Source organism: Vulpes lagopus, chromosome 2 (genome assembly GCF_018345385.1).
Source record: "Vulpes lagopus strain Blue_001 chromosome 2, ASM1834538v1, whole genome shotgun sequence".
NCBI lineage: Eukaryota > Metazoa > Chordata > Mammalia > Carnivora > Canidae > Vulpes > Vulpes lagopus.
Genome location: NC_054825.1, coordinates 24,773,002 through 24,788,754, shown reverse-complemented (window position 1 = coordinate 24,788,754; position 15,753 = coordinate 24,773,002). Strand labels below are relative to the sequence as shown.

General features: G+C 39.1%; 1 protein-coding gene across 1 annotated transcript in view; it reads right to left on the bottom strand.

Moving 5' to 3' along the window:
- CFAP43 (cilia and flagella associated protein 43) overlaps positions 1–15,753 on the bottom strand; it is a 112,074-nt gene that overhangs the window by 54,715 nt on the left and 41,606 nt on the right. Inside the window, exons 12-16 of the mRNA XM_041744950.1 lie at positions 8,717–8,820; positions 4,894–5,034; positions 3,863–4,035; positions 2,401–2,550; positions 210–340 (exon numbers count right to left, since the gene is read on the bottom strand). Coding sequence (XP_041600884.1) covers positions 210–340; positions 2,401–2,550; positions 3,863–4,035; positions 4,894–5,034; positions 8,717–8,820 — 699 coding nt within the window. The remainder of the gene's footprint in view (positions 1–209; positions 341–2,400; positions 2,551–3,862; positions 4,036–4,893; positions 5,035–8,716; positions 8,821–15,753) is intronic.

The following is a 15,753-nucleotide window of genomic DNA, read 5'->3' as shown; positions in this document are numbered from 1 at the left end:
TCCCTCTGCCTCCTTACCCACCTAGGTGATTTCCCACGCGGCCCTATCACATAGTTTGGCAAACATCCTTCTCTCGGGATCTGTGAGTGTTAATAATCTTCAATGGCAGTTGTCTCCTGTTATGGTGGCCTTGCTACATATAAATAATAACAAAATCTTTATTTTAAAACACTATAGACATGAAGTTGCTTTGTGTATACTGTACATACCTCCATCTCAGGTGAACAAGGGTGCCATCATCTTTCCCATTCACCAGAATGTTTTGTCCATCCATTGAAATCCTCACGGATTGAATCCCATGCCCCTGGTGAGAATGACTCCGACTTCGAGCAAATGTTTCCTCAATAGTTTTAAGAACAGAATGCAAGAATTACAAATGCAATTCTAGCAGACAGTTTTCCTAAGAGGATCACATGCACTTTTGCTTGTGGATAAATCTTCTGTTTGTTAACAGCATTTTATTTGGCATGGAAGTAGCCTCTCAGTAATACAGAGCATTGGAAATTGCTAGTACAAAACATGTTCACCAATACTGATTTATTTTCTCATTTGTGTAGGATAGGAGGAAAGGGATTATAATCACCAGTTTGTAATAGGAAAACCAGACACAGAAGCAACTTGCTGAAGGCTATGCAGTTATGGGAGGGACCTCAAGCAAGCGGAGATGGCAAATACAGATGCTTTCAAGGGTCAGGTAGGTTTCATTTATGTGTGATGAGTGGTTGAGAGAGGGGAAGAGGAACTCTGAAGAATGGAAGGTAACATGCCCCACATGGAGGATGCCAAACCAGTTCAAGTAGAACCCAAACAAAACACATCACTGATTTGTTACACAGGGCAACAATTTAACTAAAAACTGGGATTTCTGTGTCACACTGGTTCTCAACCATGATTTTTTTTAGTTTAACTTTTTAAATAGGCAATACATTCACATGGTTCAAGATTTAAAAACTATTAGAGTATGCAGGGAAATCTCCTTTCTGTTTCTATTCCCCAACTACCTCCCAAAGCCAATCAGTGTAATTAATACCTTTAATATCCTTTCAGAGGTTTTTTAAAATGCATATGAACAAATTTTTATGCAGACATAATTTTTGACATAAATTATAGCATAATACACGGTATTATGCATCTTGCTTTTCCTCCCTAAAAATAGATTTTGAGGTTCTTTCCATATTGTGGCATAAATATTTTCTCATCCTGCATAATATTCCATATACATTATTTATGCATTATTTATATACTGTTATTTATTTATCCAGTCCTCTGTTGATAGTCATTAGGTTGCTTTGACAAACAGTGCTGCCATGAATAACCTCATATGTGAGGTGGTTTGCATAGAATCACCCAGGAGAACTTTGATGTCTTGCCACATCATGCCACCATCAGCTCTGGCATACAGTATAAATCATTTGAATAAGACAATGTAGCAAAGTTTGCAAATTATGAACTTCAAAATAATCTCTAAAAGATTCAAGATTTCCCCCATATAATAATAGTATCACTTTTGCCCAGCTGTAGTTCAAATATGGTTTCTTATACAGATGAATAAGGACAGCCAGATGTGCCCACAAGTGCCCAGTTTATCTGTGAACCTGCAGAAGTATGTCATGTAGGTAGCTGCAAGGCTTCAGGTGTGTGGATAGAACCCTGGGTAAGAACCACTGACCTCATTAAAGTACACTGATAACCAGTACAACTTGTCTCAAAGCCTAGAAAAGGCTCCTCCACATTCTGGGGAGTCTATTTTCACTTTCTCAATGGAAATCAGAAATAGTAAGAGTATTGGAGCTGTTGAGGTCTGCAATTGAGGAGGAAGACTTGGTAAGGGCCGCACCCTCTCCCTTATGCTCTTCCAGCATCTCTTGAAGAAATAAAGGGGAGTGGGAGGGTGGCAGTAGCAACCAGCCCAAAGTCGCTCCAGGCCAGGGAGACAGGAGTAATAATCTCTAGGTTTGCACAGTAATTCACTAATTCCAAAGCAGTTTTGCATATCCCCTCTCCCTGGCTCTCATCAGAATCCCACAGGCTGAGAGCACAGAAGATTCCCCCTAATATTCCAGATGAGTGTCTGTAGCGCAGTGAAGCTCAGTAAATCTCCGAGCCTCACAACTAAGTGGTGATGGAGCTGGGCTGCAATTTTCCTACAGTATCCCTGTCCCATGCTCTTACTGGTAGACCTCAGTCTACTGGTTGGTGTTTCCTTCCTTGGAAACTCAAACCTCAGTACATAAAAACACTTGTAAAATGTTAAAGTCATTACTACCATCAGTGGTAAGTTATGAATTAATTTACCTAAGAAAGAAGCCCAATTCCTTCCCTGAGGGCTTTTGTTCCTTATATGAGATTAAGATATACATCCCAATATTAAAAAAGCAGGAGGGAGAGGTGGTAGCTTACCAAAGTCCGAACATCTCGGATACACAGAATTCCACCTTTAGCTATTGTTATGAGCCACAATCCATGTGGAGACAGAGAGAGCATCCCAGGTCCATAGTGTTTGCTTTGTACTTTTTGGTGTGGCTTAAGAATGCAAATACCACTGTGTCCCTGCCAATCAAAGAACATGGCCCCATTATAGAAAAGATCAGGGGAGCAATACCTTAGGGTTTGCACTTGTGCTGTACGATCAGATTCAAATCTACAAATATGCTGATGGAAATAAACCTATACACCATTTTTAAACCACATTTGCACCATATTTTCATCTCTGTTTGAAAACTAAAGTTTGTTCTAACCAACTAAGAGAAAGTCTTTATACATTAGCTACTATTAAAGATCCCAGCCTACACTAACAATCTTTGTTTTTTTTTTTTTAAGATTTTATCTATTTATTTGAGAGAGTGAGTACAGGAACAGGGGGAAGGGGCAGAGGGAGAAGGAGAAGGAGACTCCCCACTGAGCAGGGGACCTGCCATGGGGCCCCATCCCAGGACCCCAAGATCATGACTTAAACTGATGACAGACACTTAACCAACTGAATCACCCAGATAGATGTCCCTGACAATCTTTATCTATTACTAATTCTTTTCACATACCCCTATGCTTAAGTCCAATTAAATGAGTCAGTATTCCCTCATGCACTCCCACCTCCAGTCCCTACACATGCCATAACTTTTGTTTGGAATGCCTTCTCCCCTTTTATTTCCACCAGTCCTGTCCCTTCTCTACCTCAGCAAACTGCCCCTACCCCCACTAAGATTGTACAAATATTTCTCCACATCTAAATCTGACCTATTTTTCAAAGGCCAGTTCAAGTATTACTTCCTTCATGAAGCTTTCCTTGAATTATCTTTGCCACAAATATTTCTTCTTTCTTGGAATTTCTGTCTCATACTTTGCTGACATTGGCTACCCTGGGAGAGGAGGGTTTAGAAGGAAGGGTGGTAGATAATCTGGGCCTGTGTGTGTAGCAGGAGTGGTATGATACTGAGAGATGTTTGAAAAGAGTATGATACAAGGATGGCAGAGATGTAGTTTATCTATTTTGTGCAATTTTGCTTATGACTCAGATGCAAAGTTCCACCAAATCCAGCCACCCTGTAGCGCCTGACACCTATGGAATAGATGTTCTAAGGCTACTTTGTTGTTAAAGGCACTAAAATAATTGTGTTACCTGCATGTTTGTTTATCTAACAAGTATGACATATGTAGCACAAGTATGGTGCTCAAATGTGTTTAGTATTTATCATGGATTAACAAATAATGCTAATAATGTATCTAATTCAAGAGAATTATGTTACTATAATAAAGCCATTTGTTAACTGGACTATAATGTTAAAGCTTGGATCTTGTCTAATTAATACAGTGTGTGAATCTTGATTTCTAAGATATATAATAGCACACTTAAGTTTTGGCATACTTGTTGAGGAATAAGGTAGCTGCAGATGTATGGCACTTGGTTACAGAAGCCATATATTTGGTGACTTTGAAAGTCCAACACGGCAGAGGACAGGGTGTGTTCTATCTCATACCGGAACTTGTGAATGAGTTCATCTTTCAGCCTCCCTCTTTCATCTGTAAAGCTTGCAGAAACTATAAGATTTGGAGGAGAGGAAAGATCATTTACACTGTATATTGATTTTATTTTTTAATCATTATGCATAACTATGAAAAATGAAGTAAAAATTTAAATGCTTGATTAATAATGCAGAAGCCATTTAGAGGATAAAAATGATTCAAAAACAACATAGCTTCATTAGAACTACTTGAGTATTAAATCACTGACAGCACATAAAATATCCTTTATAAGGCCTTGGTTAAATTAATCAATTAAGTAGAGACATATTAAAAGATACTCATGCTGGTCTAGAGATTCTTAATTAAGACACAAGAGTACTTGGAGATTTTCAGCTCTCTTATACTCTAATTATGTATTTGTAAACTAGCTACTCAAATATATTTGTTATTTAAAACAAAGTGTCTATTTTATCAGATCGCTTTATCCAAAAAGCTTTCTTTACAATTTTATCAGTGAAAGTAACTGCACGTAACCTGTCTGAAGTTAACTATGTAAATTTGAAGCTACAAAACAAGAGATATTATGAAATGACAAATCAGTCTGACAAAAGTGCCAGTTGATCCTATTTCTCTTCTCTGGTAATAAAATAATATGAATGACAAGGCCTAGAGGTAATAAGATAGGTTCATATGAATGACAAGACCTAGAGGCCCACATTGCATATTGGTTAGCAGCTACATCAGTTTCACTTGTATATGTGCTGCCGAAGCGAGTACATATCAGTTTTACTTTGTAAGCACAAAAGATGGCCCTTTTACCTCTTCACATATTGAGGGGGAAAAATGCAATCACTAGGGGATAAAAAAAGAAAGCAAGCTAAGTAACTACTCATCTGGGCCCAGCACAGAATTGGCTGCTTGATTTTTCTTTACCTTGTGGTAGTATTTTAGGCAGAGTAAATATGTCCAATCTGCTTCTTCCTGTTTCTGTAAGTGGGGAAAGCACCATCACTTCTACTATATCTGTTTCCAAAAGAGACACTGTGGATATTTGTAAAATGTCTTTGCCCACCTCTGAAAGCAAATGGAAATAATTATAAATGGTCATTCACAAGTTTAAGGAATCTTTTATCTTCCCAAATAAGATACCACATTATAGAATTGCCTTCTATATCTTCTAAATCTTTCAATTTCAATTTATTTATTGCATATTGAAAGTGACCTTTAAATATGAGTGATGGGGACATTTTTGATAAATGATGAGGGACTATTGTGATTAGGTATCTGGGTTGGCAGATGCAAGCCAGCTCAGTTGGGCTCAGCTTCTTTCCCTGTTAGGGAAGCCTCTGGAATCTGCCATGTTCACCCCACTCAGGAGCACCTGCATGCTCCAGCCCCTTGATGCTCTGCTCTGGCTTGTTCATCCACTCCTGTTACTGGATCAACTCAGAAATCAGTGTTCTTTGAATCTGTAGTCAAGGTATTGCAGGGGTGGTGGAAATGCCCATGACTTGATGAGTTTGCTCCTCTGGAAATCAGGCCTCTGAAACGTGCCATACCTTCACACACCTTTGGTTCTTTCCAGAGTCACTACTCCCCCTTTCCACAGGGGCTGCTCTGTATGTGTCCACTTTATCAGTCCCTCCCCTTAGGTGTTCAGCTGATCATTTATCCTCTGACATAACAAAGAAGACCAAAGACATCTGATACAAAGTGGACCTCAATGTTCTTTTTCAGAAAACATTTTTGTATGAACAAAATGCAATCCTTTGTATCTCTGATTTTGAGTCCATACCACCAATCTCCTATTAGACCATGTGCTCTCAAGGACCTCATTTTATCTTCTTGTGTCTTTTATGGTTTCTTCTATTCAGCACTCAAGACTCCCCAGTCTTCAAATTGAGACCTTGCTGCAACCCTGCTTTCCCAACATGGTTGCCATCTATGCCAATTCTCTTTTCTCTGCTGCAAACTTCTTAAAACAAGAATTGCTACTTATTGACTTCACTTCCTAACCGCCACCCGCTCCCTAACCTCTTTGTCATTCTGCTCCAAGGAAGCAGCTCTCCCAAAAGTCACCTGCTAATGGGCACATGCATGAGGGCCTCATTCCAGCCCTCACTGTACTCACACTCAAGTTTGTGCCAGTCCACACACTTATCTTTCTGGAGTGGGTGACTCCACTCCAGTGCTCTCATTACCGAGGCTTGTCCTGTTTGCTTTACTGCATCATCTTCCTCTGTCCATAACTTGAGTGGAAGTTGCTTTTCCCATCCCACACTATGACTGACCAGATATATTAAAAAATGGAATATTCAGGCAGGATGTGCTTCCACTCTGAGATAAGCCATAGGTCCTACTATGCTCCATGCCTTCAAATTTCTATATTTAGCTTGCTTGTTTGGCCTCATTAAGCAATTAGATTTGCTTTTGCTCTGTGTTCTTAAGCCATTTCATCAGCTTCCATAATTTCAAGATCAGAATTCTATCATTGACTTGAACTATAAATCTTCAAATATTACCTAATATCCCCCAACTAAAGAGCATATTAGCTTCAATTCTACAGAGCTCATCAGCTCACACTATCCCTCAACTTCTTTAATTTCCTTTTGTCTTGAGTGTATCCTTCATTTGATGAAATTGTGAACTTCCACCATCTGGACTAAAAATTTTGGAGTCACGGCTGATCCTCACCTCTCACATCTAATGTAATACCAAGTCCTACCAATTCCATCATGCAGAGCTGTCCCCTCCTTCCTCTTTCTGGGGCTGCTGTATCATGTGTACATTGTGGATAAGAGCATAAGCCTGAGGATAGACTTCCTGAGTTTGAGTCTTGGCTCCATCACTACCTAGCTACATGACTGGGAACCAGTATTTAATCTCACTGAGCCTCAACTACCTCCTCTATAAATTGGGATAGTAATAGTCTCTACCTCATAAAATTCGTCTATGAGGGTTAAATGAATTAACACACACCAAATTCTTAGGACACTATCACATGGCAAGGAATCCCTCAATAAATATTGGCTGTTGCTATGATTAATATCATCTCTTGCCTGGGCTACTATAGTTATTCCCTTACTCATCGTTTTTATTCCATACTCTTGCCTTTCAGCTCCATCCTTCACACTAATAGCAGAATCGCCCTCTAAAATCCAAGTCAAGTCATACCTGTCTCATCTTGAAAACTTCTGATGGTGTCCCATTACCCACAGGAAAAAAGTCCAGACTCCTTGGAATTACATTCAAGACCCTCATCTTCTTTCAGACTTCATTGCCATGATCATCATCTAGTAAACTCTTCTGTTTACCTATTATACCGGACTTCCTGCCTTTCTAAGTGCCTTTGCTCAGTCTTTTATCTTTTTTTATTCATAAATTTATTTTTTATTGGTGTTCAATTTGCCAACATATAGAATAACACCCAGTGCTCATCCCGTCAAGTGCCCACCTCAGTGCCCGTCACCCAGTCACCCCCACCCCCCGCCCACCTCCCCTTCCACCAACCCTAGTTCATTTCCCAGAGTTAGAAGTCTCTCATGTTCTGTCTCCCTTTCTGATATTTCCCACTCATTTTTTCTCCTTTCCCCTTTATTCCCTTTCACTATTTTTTATATTCCCCAAATGAATGAGACCATATAGTGTTTGTCCTTCTCCGATTGTCAGTCTTTTATCTTGAGCTAGAATACTAATATGTCCCATCCTCCAATATTTACACCCTCAGAGAACTCTCTCCCAATCCTCTGTACCTCCTTACCTGTGCCCTCTCTACCTCCGCTCCTTTCCTTGCACCTGGGAGAATTAATTGCTTCTTCCTCTGAGACCACACAGCACTCTACTTATTCCCCCACCACTAAACTGTCTTTTTGAATTTTCCATGCCTCTCACTGGCCTAGGTTCAGCATTTTACACCTAGTAGTCACTCACTAATTTTAAAAAGTCAATGAATAAATTTAAAAATATGTTTTGGGGGAAAATTTACATATATATTTGGTCCTTAAGCCAGAAAGAAAAGTATTAGTTCTTACTATTTATCATATAAGTGTTACTTCACCTTCCAGTTCTGTGGTTTACCTGGGCATGGGTATCGCATTACTGAAAAACCTGGATATCATTTTGCTTAAAAAGGAAATATTAAAGATACATGTAATAAAACTTTCTTTAGATATCTTTATTAAATAGAGATAAAATATTTTTAAAAGATTTTTATTTATATATTCATGAGAGACACAGAGACAGGCAGAGACATAGGCAGAGGGAGAAGCAGGCTCCCTGTAGGGAGCCGGATGCAGAAATCAATCCCAAGATCCCAGGATCATGACCTGACCCGAAGGTAGATACTCAACCACTGAACCACCCAAGTGCCCCGAGATAAAATATTCTAAAATATGTTTCAAGGATAAAACAACTGAATTTTTAGAAATATATAGCATTATATATAATATATACAATATGCACATAAATTATATAGTATATAATGTATACAATATGCATATATACACTATATATACATTAGAAATATCTAAATTCATTAATTTAGTTAAAAAAGTTTATTTAACATCAACTATATACCAAGAAGGTATACCAAAAACCCTTTAAAATATGATGTAGGAATTCTCCTATGCAACTTCTGCAGTTATTTAAACGTCTCTCTTTTAGAAGGTAAACCACAAATTAGCCCCATTTCCACAACCTTAAATTCTTTAGGATGAAGTGACCAATATTTCATATTAATAAGCTTTCCATGTAGTACCTGTGAATCCAAGGACCTGAAACAAACTTGATGGACTCGCATTGATAATAAAGATGTAGCCTCCTGATGTTCCAACTAATAGATATATTCCTTGCTGGTCATAGCTAGAGAAGAAGAAATCTGAGAATCAGATTTTGCTTGTTTCACTAAGATGGTAAACAAATTTAATAAATGACAGTGTGGAGATGTACTCAAAACCAGTCATTCTTATAGTTTGTAACATTTTTTTAAAAAAGATTTTAGTTATTTTTTCATGAGAGATACAGAGAGAGAGGCAGAGACACAGGCAGAGGGAGAAGCATGCTCCCTGTGGGCAGCCTGATGCAGTACTTGATCCCTGGACCTTGGAATATGACCTGAGCCAAAGGCAGACACTCAACCACTGAGCCACCCAGGTGCCCCTAGTTGGTGACTTTTAATATTATCCTATCTTATAAAAAAGCCAAGTGATGACATAGCAATGCAATCATGACATTCTAGGTTAATGCTATTTTCAAATTGCAGCTTCTAAGTGCATAGTCAAGAAGATGCAGTAGCACTGGGTAAGTTCATCAGAAGTGAATGAACTATGACAGCAGAGCCTTCTTGGTATTTCTGGGGGAAGTAAACAATTCTCACACTAGTGATCAGTGCCACATCAAAGCACTCTTCAGTACTAGTGCCCCCCAGGAGGAGGACAAATGCAGTGAAATTTTTCCGCACCTTCATCAAAGTAGAAAAATAGGAAGAAACAAATTAAAATAAGAGAAGAGGATCTGAGAAAAAGGAGGCAGCAAACATGTAGATGGAGGGAAGTGAGGGATCCTCTTCTCCTGTGCAGGAGGGGGCCACTTGCAGGAACAACATGATGGTGGAAACCTGGCTCCTCCAGGCATGAGCTGGGCAATCCTCCAAAGGCTTCTCTTAACTTCTCTGAACCTGTATTCTCTCATTTGTTGAACAGGGACAAGCATAATAACTTTCTGACCGGATAGTGAGGATCACATTCAATAAGCTACAATGTATGACAGCACCTCAAACTGGAAAGCAGGGCACAAATGTCAGTTCTGATAATGCTTACTATTATGATCAATTAACAAAAGAGAAAAATAATAGCAATATACAAGTCTAAATCCAATGTCTTTATGCTGTCTTCTAAAAAGTATTATTTCAAAAGATTTGAAATCAGGAGAGGGGCAAGATGGCGGAAGAGGAGGGGTCCTCAACTCATCTGGTCCCACAGACTTACCTATATAACTTTCGAAACATCCTGAACACCTATGAATTTGACCTGAGATTTAAAGAAAGAACAGCTAGAATGCTACAGAGAGAAAAATTTTCACTTCTAACAAAGTAGGAAGGTGGAAAAAAAATAATAAAGTGGGGGAGGAGAACTGCCACTAGCAGGGCTAGAGCAGAGCCTCGAAAGCCTCCAGGGCACAAAAACCCAGCCATGGAGAAGGGAACTTTAAAAATCCACTCCGGAGTTTTCTCTGATGGAAAAGTGCTTATCAGGGAAATTGGGCAGAATTGCAGGAGGGGCAGTGAAGCCTAAAGATTCCTAGAGTCACTAAAAGAGGGGCCCCACGGGCGGGCGGGGGGGAGTTCACTGGAAACCGTGATTTAATATCGGTAAAGGGCTGGAGTGCTGCAACCCTCTGGGGCATTTGCGAGAAGCCAGTGGGTTATGCGGCCCAGCTCTGGAGAGGCCTTTATACTAGAGGCCAGCAACAGATGGAGGTGGCTGTACTCCATTCCCTTCAGGAGAAGCGGCCCCTGGGAGCGCAGGTCCAGTAGCCCAGGGCCCCGGATCCCAGGGCACCCAAGGGGACAAAGCCAGTGATCCTCCATGCCCCCTGGGACAGGCAGAAGTGGGGAGTGCACAGGAAAGTGAGAATTCTCCTGCTGCTGGGCACCCCACAACCTGTGAGGATCAGTGCACCCATGCCAGCCTCAGGAGCATCTAGGTCAGTGCGGACTGGGAGACTGCAGTTAGTTACCACAGGGAGCTTGACTCCAGAGCTGGAAATCTGGCCACTGCCATTATTGTTTTTCTTCTTTGTTTCACTGTGTGCCTGGGAGAGGTGGGGCCTCTGTGGAACAGAGGCCTCATGGAGTAAACAGCTCCCACTGAGCCCAGCACCTGGTGAGGGAACAGGGCATCTCTGCCCAGGCACAGACACATGAGAATCAGCACAGCAGACCCCTCCCCAATAAGAACTGCTGGAAGTACAAGGGAAAAGCAAGTTTACTGAACAAGCAGCACTGGAAAGCGCCAGGACTGAGGGAAAATAATATATAGAACAAGAGGGTCCTTTTTTTTTTTCTTTTTCCATTACAACTCATTTTTATATCAGACTAAAAATTTCCAATATTTTTTTCTCTTTTCCCACCTTAACTACAATATTTTACCAACTCTTCATTTTTAAGTTTTTTTCCTTTTTGACCTTCATATTTCTACAATTACATGTCTTAGATATATTTTTCACTTCTGAATTCCCTTCAATGTATACAATTTAATTTTGGTAGATATACGAGATATGGGTTTGTTTGTTTGTTTGTTTGTTTTTTGCCTCGTTTTGTTTTACAATGGTGGAAGTTAGTACCTTCTAACACATGACCAAAATATACACAGAACCAAATAGAATACCGTGTTGGTTCATTCTGTGAGATTAAATTCTCTCTTCCTTCCCATTCTTCCCCCTTCTTTTATCTTGTTTATGTTTTTGTGGTCCGTGTTGGGCTTTACATAAGTATTTGGTTTATATAAATTTGGGATTGAGCATCTTCTAACATACAGTACAAAATACACTCAGAACCAAGAGGATCACTCTCTAGGTCCCCTCAGGTAGACTACATTCTCTCTCCACTACCACTTCCTCACCACCACCATCCTCCTCTCCCCCCCTTTTTTCCTCTTTTCTTTTTTTTTTATTCTTTGTTTTTGGCTTTTTATTTTTACTCCTTTGTTTTGAAATTTGTTTTTCACTGTAGTGGCCCTTTTATTTTGTTCTGTTCTTTTTCTTTTATTTTCTGGTCTCTGACCTCTTCAGAATCACGTAGGGTGTATTTTACTTAGGTTGTGGTTGATTTTTGTGTGTGTGTGTGTGGTTGATATTTTTGACTCAGCCTGCTCATACAGCCAATCTGCACTAGAAGGAAGAATTTACCACAAAAGAAAGAACTGGAAACAATACTCTCTGCCACAGAGTTACAGAATTTGGGTTTAAATACAATGTCAGAAATTCAATTCATAAATACAATTATAAAGCTACTGGGGGCTCTGGAAAAAAGTGTAAAGGAACCTAGAGACTTTGTTACTACAGAATTGAGATCTAATCAGGCTGAAATTAAAAATAGATTAAACGAAATACTATCCAAACTGTATGCTCTAACTGCTAGGGTTAATGAGGTGGAAGAGAGACTGAGTAACATAGAAGACAAGTTGATGGTAAGGAAGGAAGCTGAGGAAAAAAGAGAAAAAACAATGAAGAGCCCATGAGGAAAGGCTTAGGAAATAAATGATAGCTTGAAAAGGAAGAATATATGTCTAATTGGGATTCCAGAAGAGACTGAGAGAGAGAGGACCACAAGTATATTTGAACAAATCATAGCTGATAACTTCCCAAATCTAGAGAAGGAAACAGGCATTCGTATCCAAGAGATGGAGAGGACCCTCCCAAAAAAAATCAATAAAAGCCACTTAATACCTCGACATTTAATAGTGAAACTTGCAAATTTCAAAGATAAAATGAAAATTCTTAAAGCAGCTTGAGATAAGAGATTCTTAACTTACATGGGGAGAAATATCAGATTAACAGCAGATCTCTCCACAGAGACCTGGCAGGCCAGAAACGGCTGTCATGATATATTCTACATATATATAATATATACTAAATGAGAGGAAAATGCAGCCAAGAATACTTTATCCTGCAAGGCTGTCATTCAGAATAGAATGAGAGATAAAGAGCTTCCAGGATGGGCAGAAAATGAAGACTATATGACCACCAAACTGGCTCTGCAAGAAATATTAAGGGGGACCCTGTAAAAGAAAGAGGGAGCCCAAAGAAACAATCCACAAAAACAGGGACTGAATAGGTAATACAATGAATGACACTAAATTCATATCTTTCAATGGTAACTCTGAATGTGAATGGGTTAAATGATCCCATCAAAAGACGCAGGGTATTGTATTGAATAAAAAAAGCAAGACTCGTCTATATGCTGTCTACAAGAGACTCATTATAGACCTAAGGACACCTCCAGCCTGAAAATGAAGGGATGGAGAATCATTTACCATTCAAATGGTCCTCAAAAGAAAGCTGGGGTAGCAATCCTCATATCAGATAAATTAGAATTTATACCAAATACTGTAGTAAGAGATGAAGAAGGACACTATATCATGCTTAAAGGGTCTATCCAACAAGAAGACCTAACAATCATGAATATTTATGTCCCTAATGTGGGAGCCTCCAAAGTATATCAATCAATTAATGACCAAAGTAAAAAGATACTTAGATAATAATCCACTAATAGTAGGAAACTTCAACAAAGTCCTTTCAGCAAATGACAGATACTCTAAGCAGAACATCACCAAAGAAACAAGGGCCCTAAATGATACACTGCACCAAATAGATTTCACAGATATGTACAGAACATTCCATCTGAATGCAACTGAATACACATTCTTCTCAAATGCACATGGAACTTTCTCCAGAATAGACCACATACTGGGTCACAAATCAGGTCTCAACCAATACCAAAAGATTGGGATTGTCCCCTGAATATTTTCAGACCACAATACTTTGAAACTAGAAGTCAATCACAAGAAGAAATTTGGAAGAAACTCAAACAGATAGAGGTTAAAGAGCATCCTACTAGAGGATGAATGGATCAACCAGGAAATTAGAGAAGAATTAAAATGATTCATGGAAACTAATGAAAATGAAGATAAAACTTCAAAATCTTTGGGATACAGCAAAAGTTGTCCTAAGAGGGAAATACATTGCAATACAAGCCTCCCTCAAAAAATTAGAAAAAAACTCAAACACACAAGCTAACCTTGCACTTAAAGGAATTAGAGAAAGAATAGCAAGTAAATCTTACACCAAGCATAAGAAGAGAGATAATAAAGATTTGAGCAGAACTCAATGAAATAGAGACCAGAGGAGCTGTAGATCAACAAAACCAGGAGCTGGTTCTTTAAAAGAATTAATAAGATAGAGAAACCCCTAGCCAACCTTATTAAAAAGAAAAAAACAAATTAATAAAATCACAAATGAAAGAGGAGAGATCACAACCAATACCAAGGAAATACAAACGATTTTAGAAACGTATTATGAGCAGCTATATGCCAACAGATTAGACAATTTAGAAGAAATGGATGTATTTCTAGAAAACCACAAATTACCAAAACTGGAAGAGGAAGAAATAGAAAACCTGAACAGGCCAGTAACCAGTGAGGAAATTGAAGCAGTCATCAAAAACCTCCCAAGACACAAAAGTCCAGGGAAAGATGGCTTCTCAGGGGAGTTCTATCAAATGTTTAAAGAAGAAATAATACCTATTCTACTAAAGCTGTTTCAAAGGATAGAAAGGGAGGGAATACTTCCAAACTCGTTTTATGAGGCCAGCATTACCTTGATTCCAAAACCAGACAAAGACCCCACCAAAAATGAGAATTATAGATCAATATCCCTGATGAACATGTATGCAAAATTTCTCACCAAGATACTAATAGGATCCAACAATACATTAAGAGAATTATTCACCATGACCAAGTGGGATTTATCCCTGGAATGCAAGGATGGTTCAACACTTGTAAAACGATCAACGTGATGGATCACATCAACAAGAGAAAAAACAAGAACCATATGATCCTCTCAATAGATGCAGAGAAAGCATTTGACAAAATACACTATCCATTCCTGATTAAAAGTCTTCAAAGTGTAGGGATACAGGGAACATTCCTTAATATTTTATAAGCCATATATGAAAAGCCCACAGTGAATATCATTCTCAATGGGGAAAAACTGAGAGCCTTTCTCCTAAGATCAGGAACATGACAGGGATGTCCACTCTCATGGCTGTTATTCAACAAAGTACTAGAAGTCCTAGCCTCAGCAATCAGACAACAAAAAGAAATAGAAGGCATTCAAATTGGCAAAGAAGAAGTCAAATTCTCCCTCTTTGCAGATGACATGATACCGTATATAGAAAACCCAAAAGACTCCACCCCAAGATTGCAAGAACTCATACAGCAATTCAGCAATGTGGCAAAATACAAAACCAATGCACAGAAATCAGTAGCATTTATATACACTAACAATGAGACTGAGGAAAGAGAAATTAAGGAATCAATCCCATTTACAATCACGCCCAAAAGCATAAGATACCTAGAATAAACTTAACCAAAGAGGTAAAGGATCTATACCCTGAAAACTACAGAACACTTCTGAAAGAAGTTGAGGAAGATGCAATGAGATGGGAAAACGTTCCATTCTCATGGATTGGAAGAATAAATATTGTGAAAATGTCTATGCTATCCAGGGCAATTTACACATTCAATGCAATCCCTATCAAAATACCATGGACTTTCTTCACAGAGTTGGAACAAATAATCTTAAGATTTGTATGGAATCAGAAAAAAACGCTGAAAAGCCAGGGGAATATTGAAAAAGAAAGCCAAAGCTGGGGGCATCACAATGCTGTATTTCAAGCTGTATTACAAAGTAGTGATCATCAAGACAGTGTGGTGCTGACACAAAAACAGACACGTAGATCAATGGAACAGAATAGAGAACCCAGAAATGGGCCCTCAACTCCATGGTCAACTAATATTCAACAAAGCAAGAAAGACTATCCCACTGGAAAAAGGACAGTCTCAGGGGATCCCTGGGTGGCTCAGCATTTTAGAGCCTGCCTTGGGCCTAGGGCGTGGTCCTGGAGTCCCAGGATTGAGTCCCACATTGGGCTCCCTGCGTGGAGCCTGCTTCTCCCTCTACCTGTGTCTCTGCCTCTCTCTCTCTCTCTCTCATGAATAAATAAAGAAAATTTTT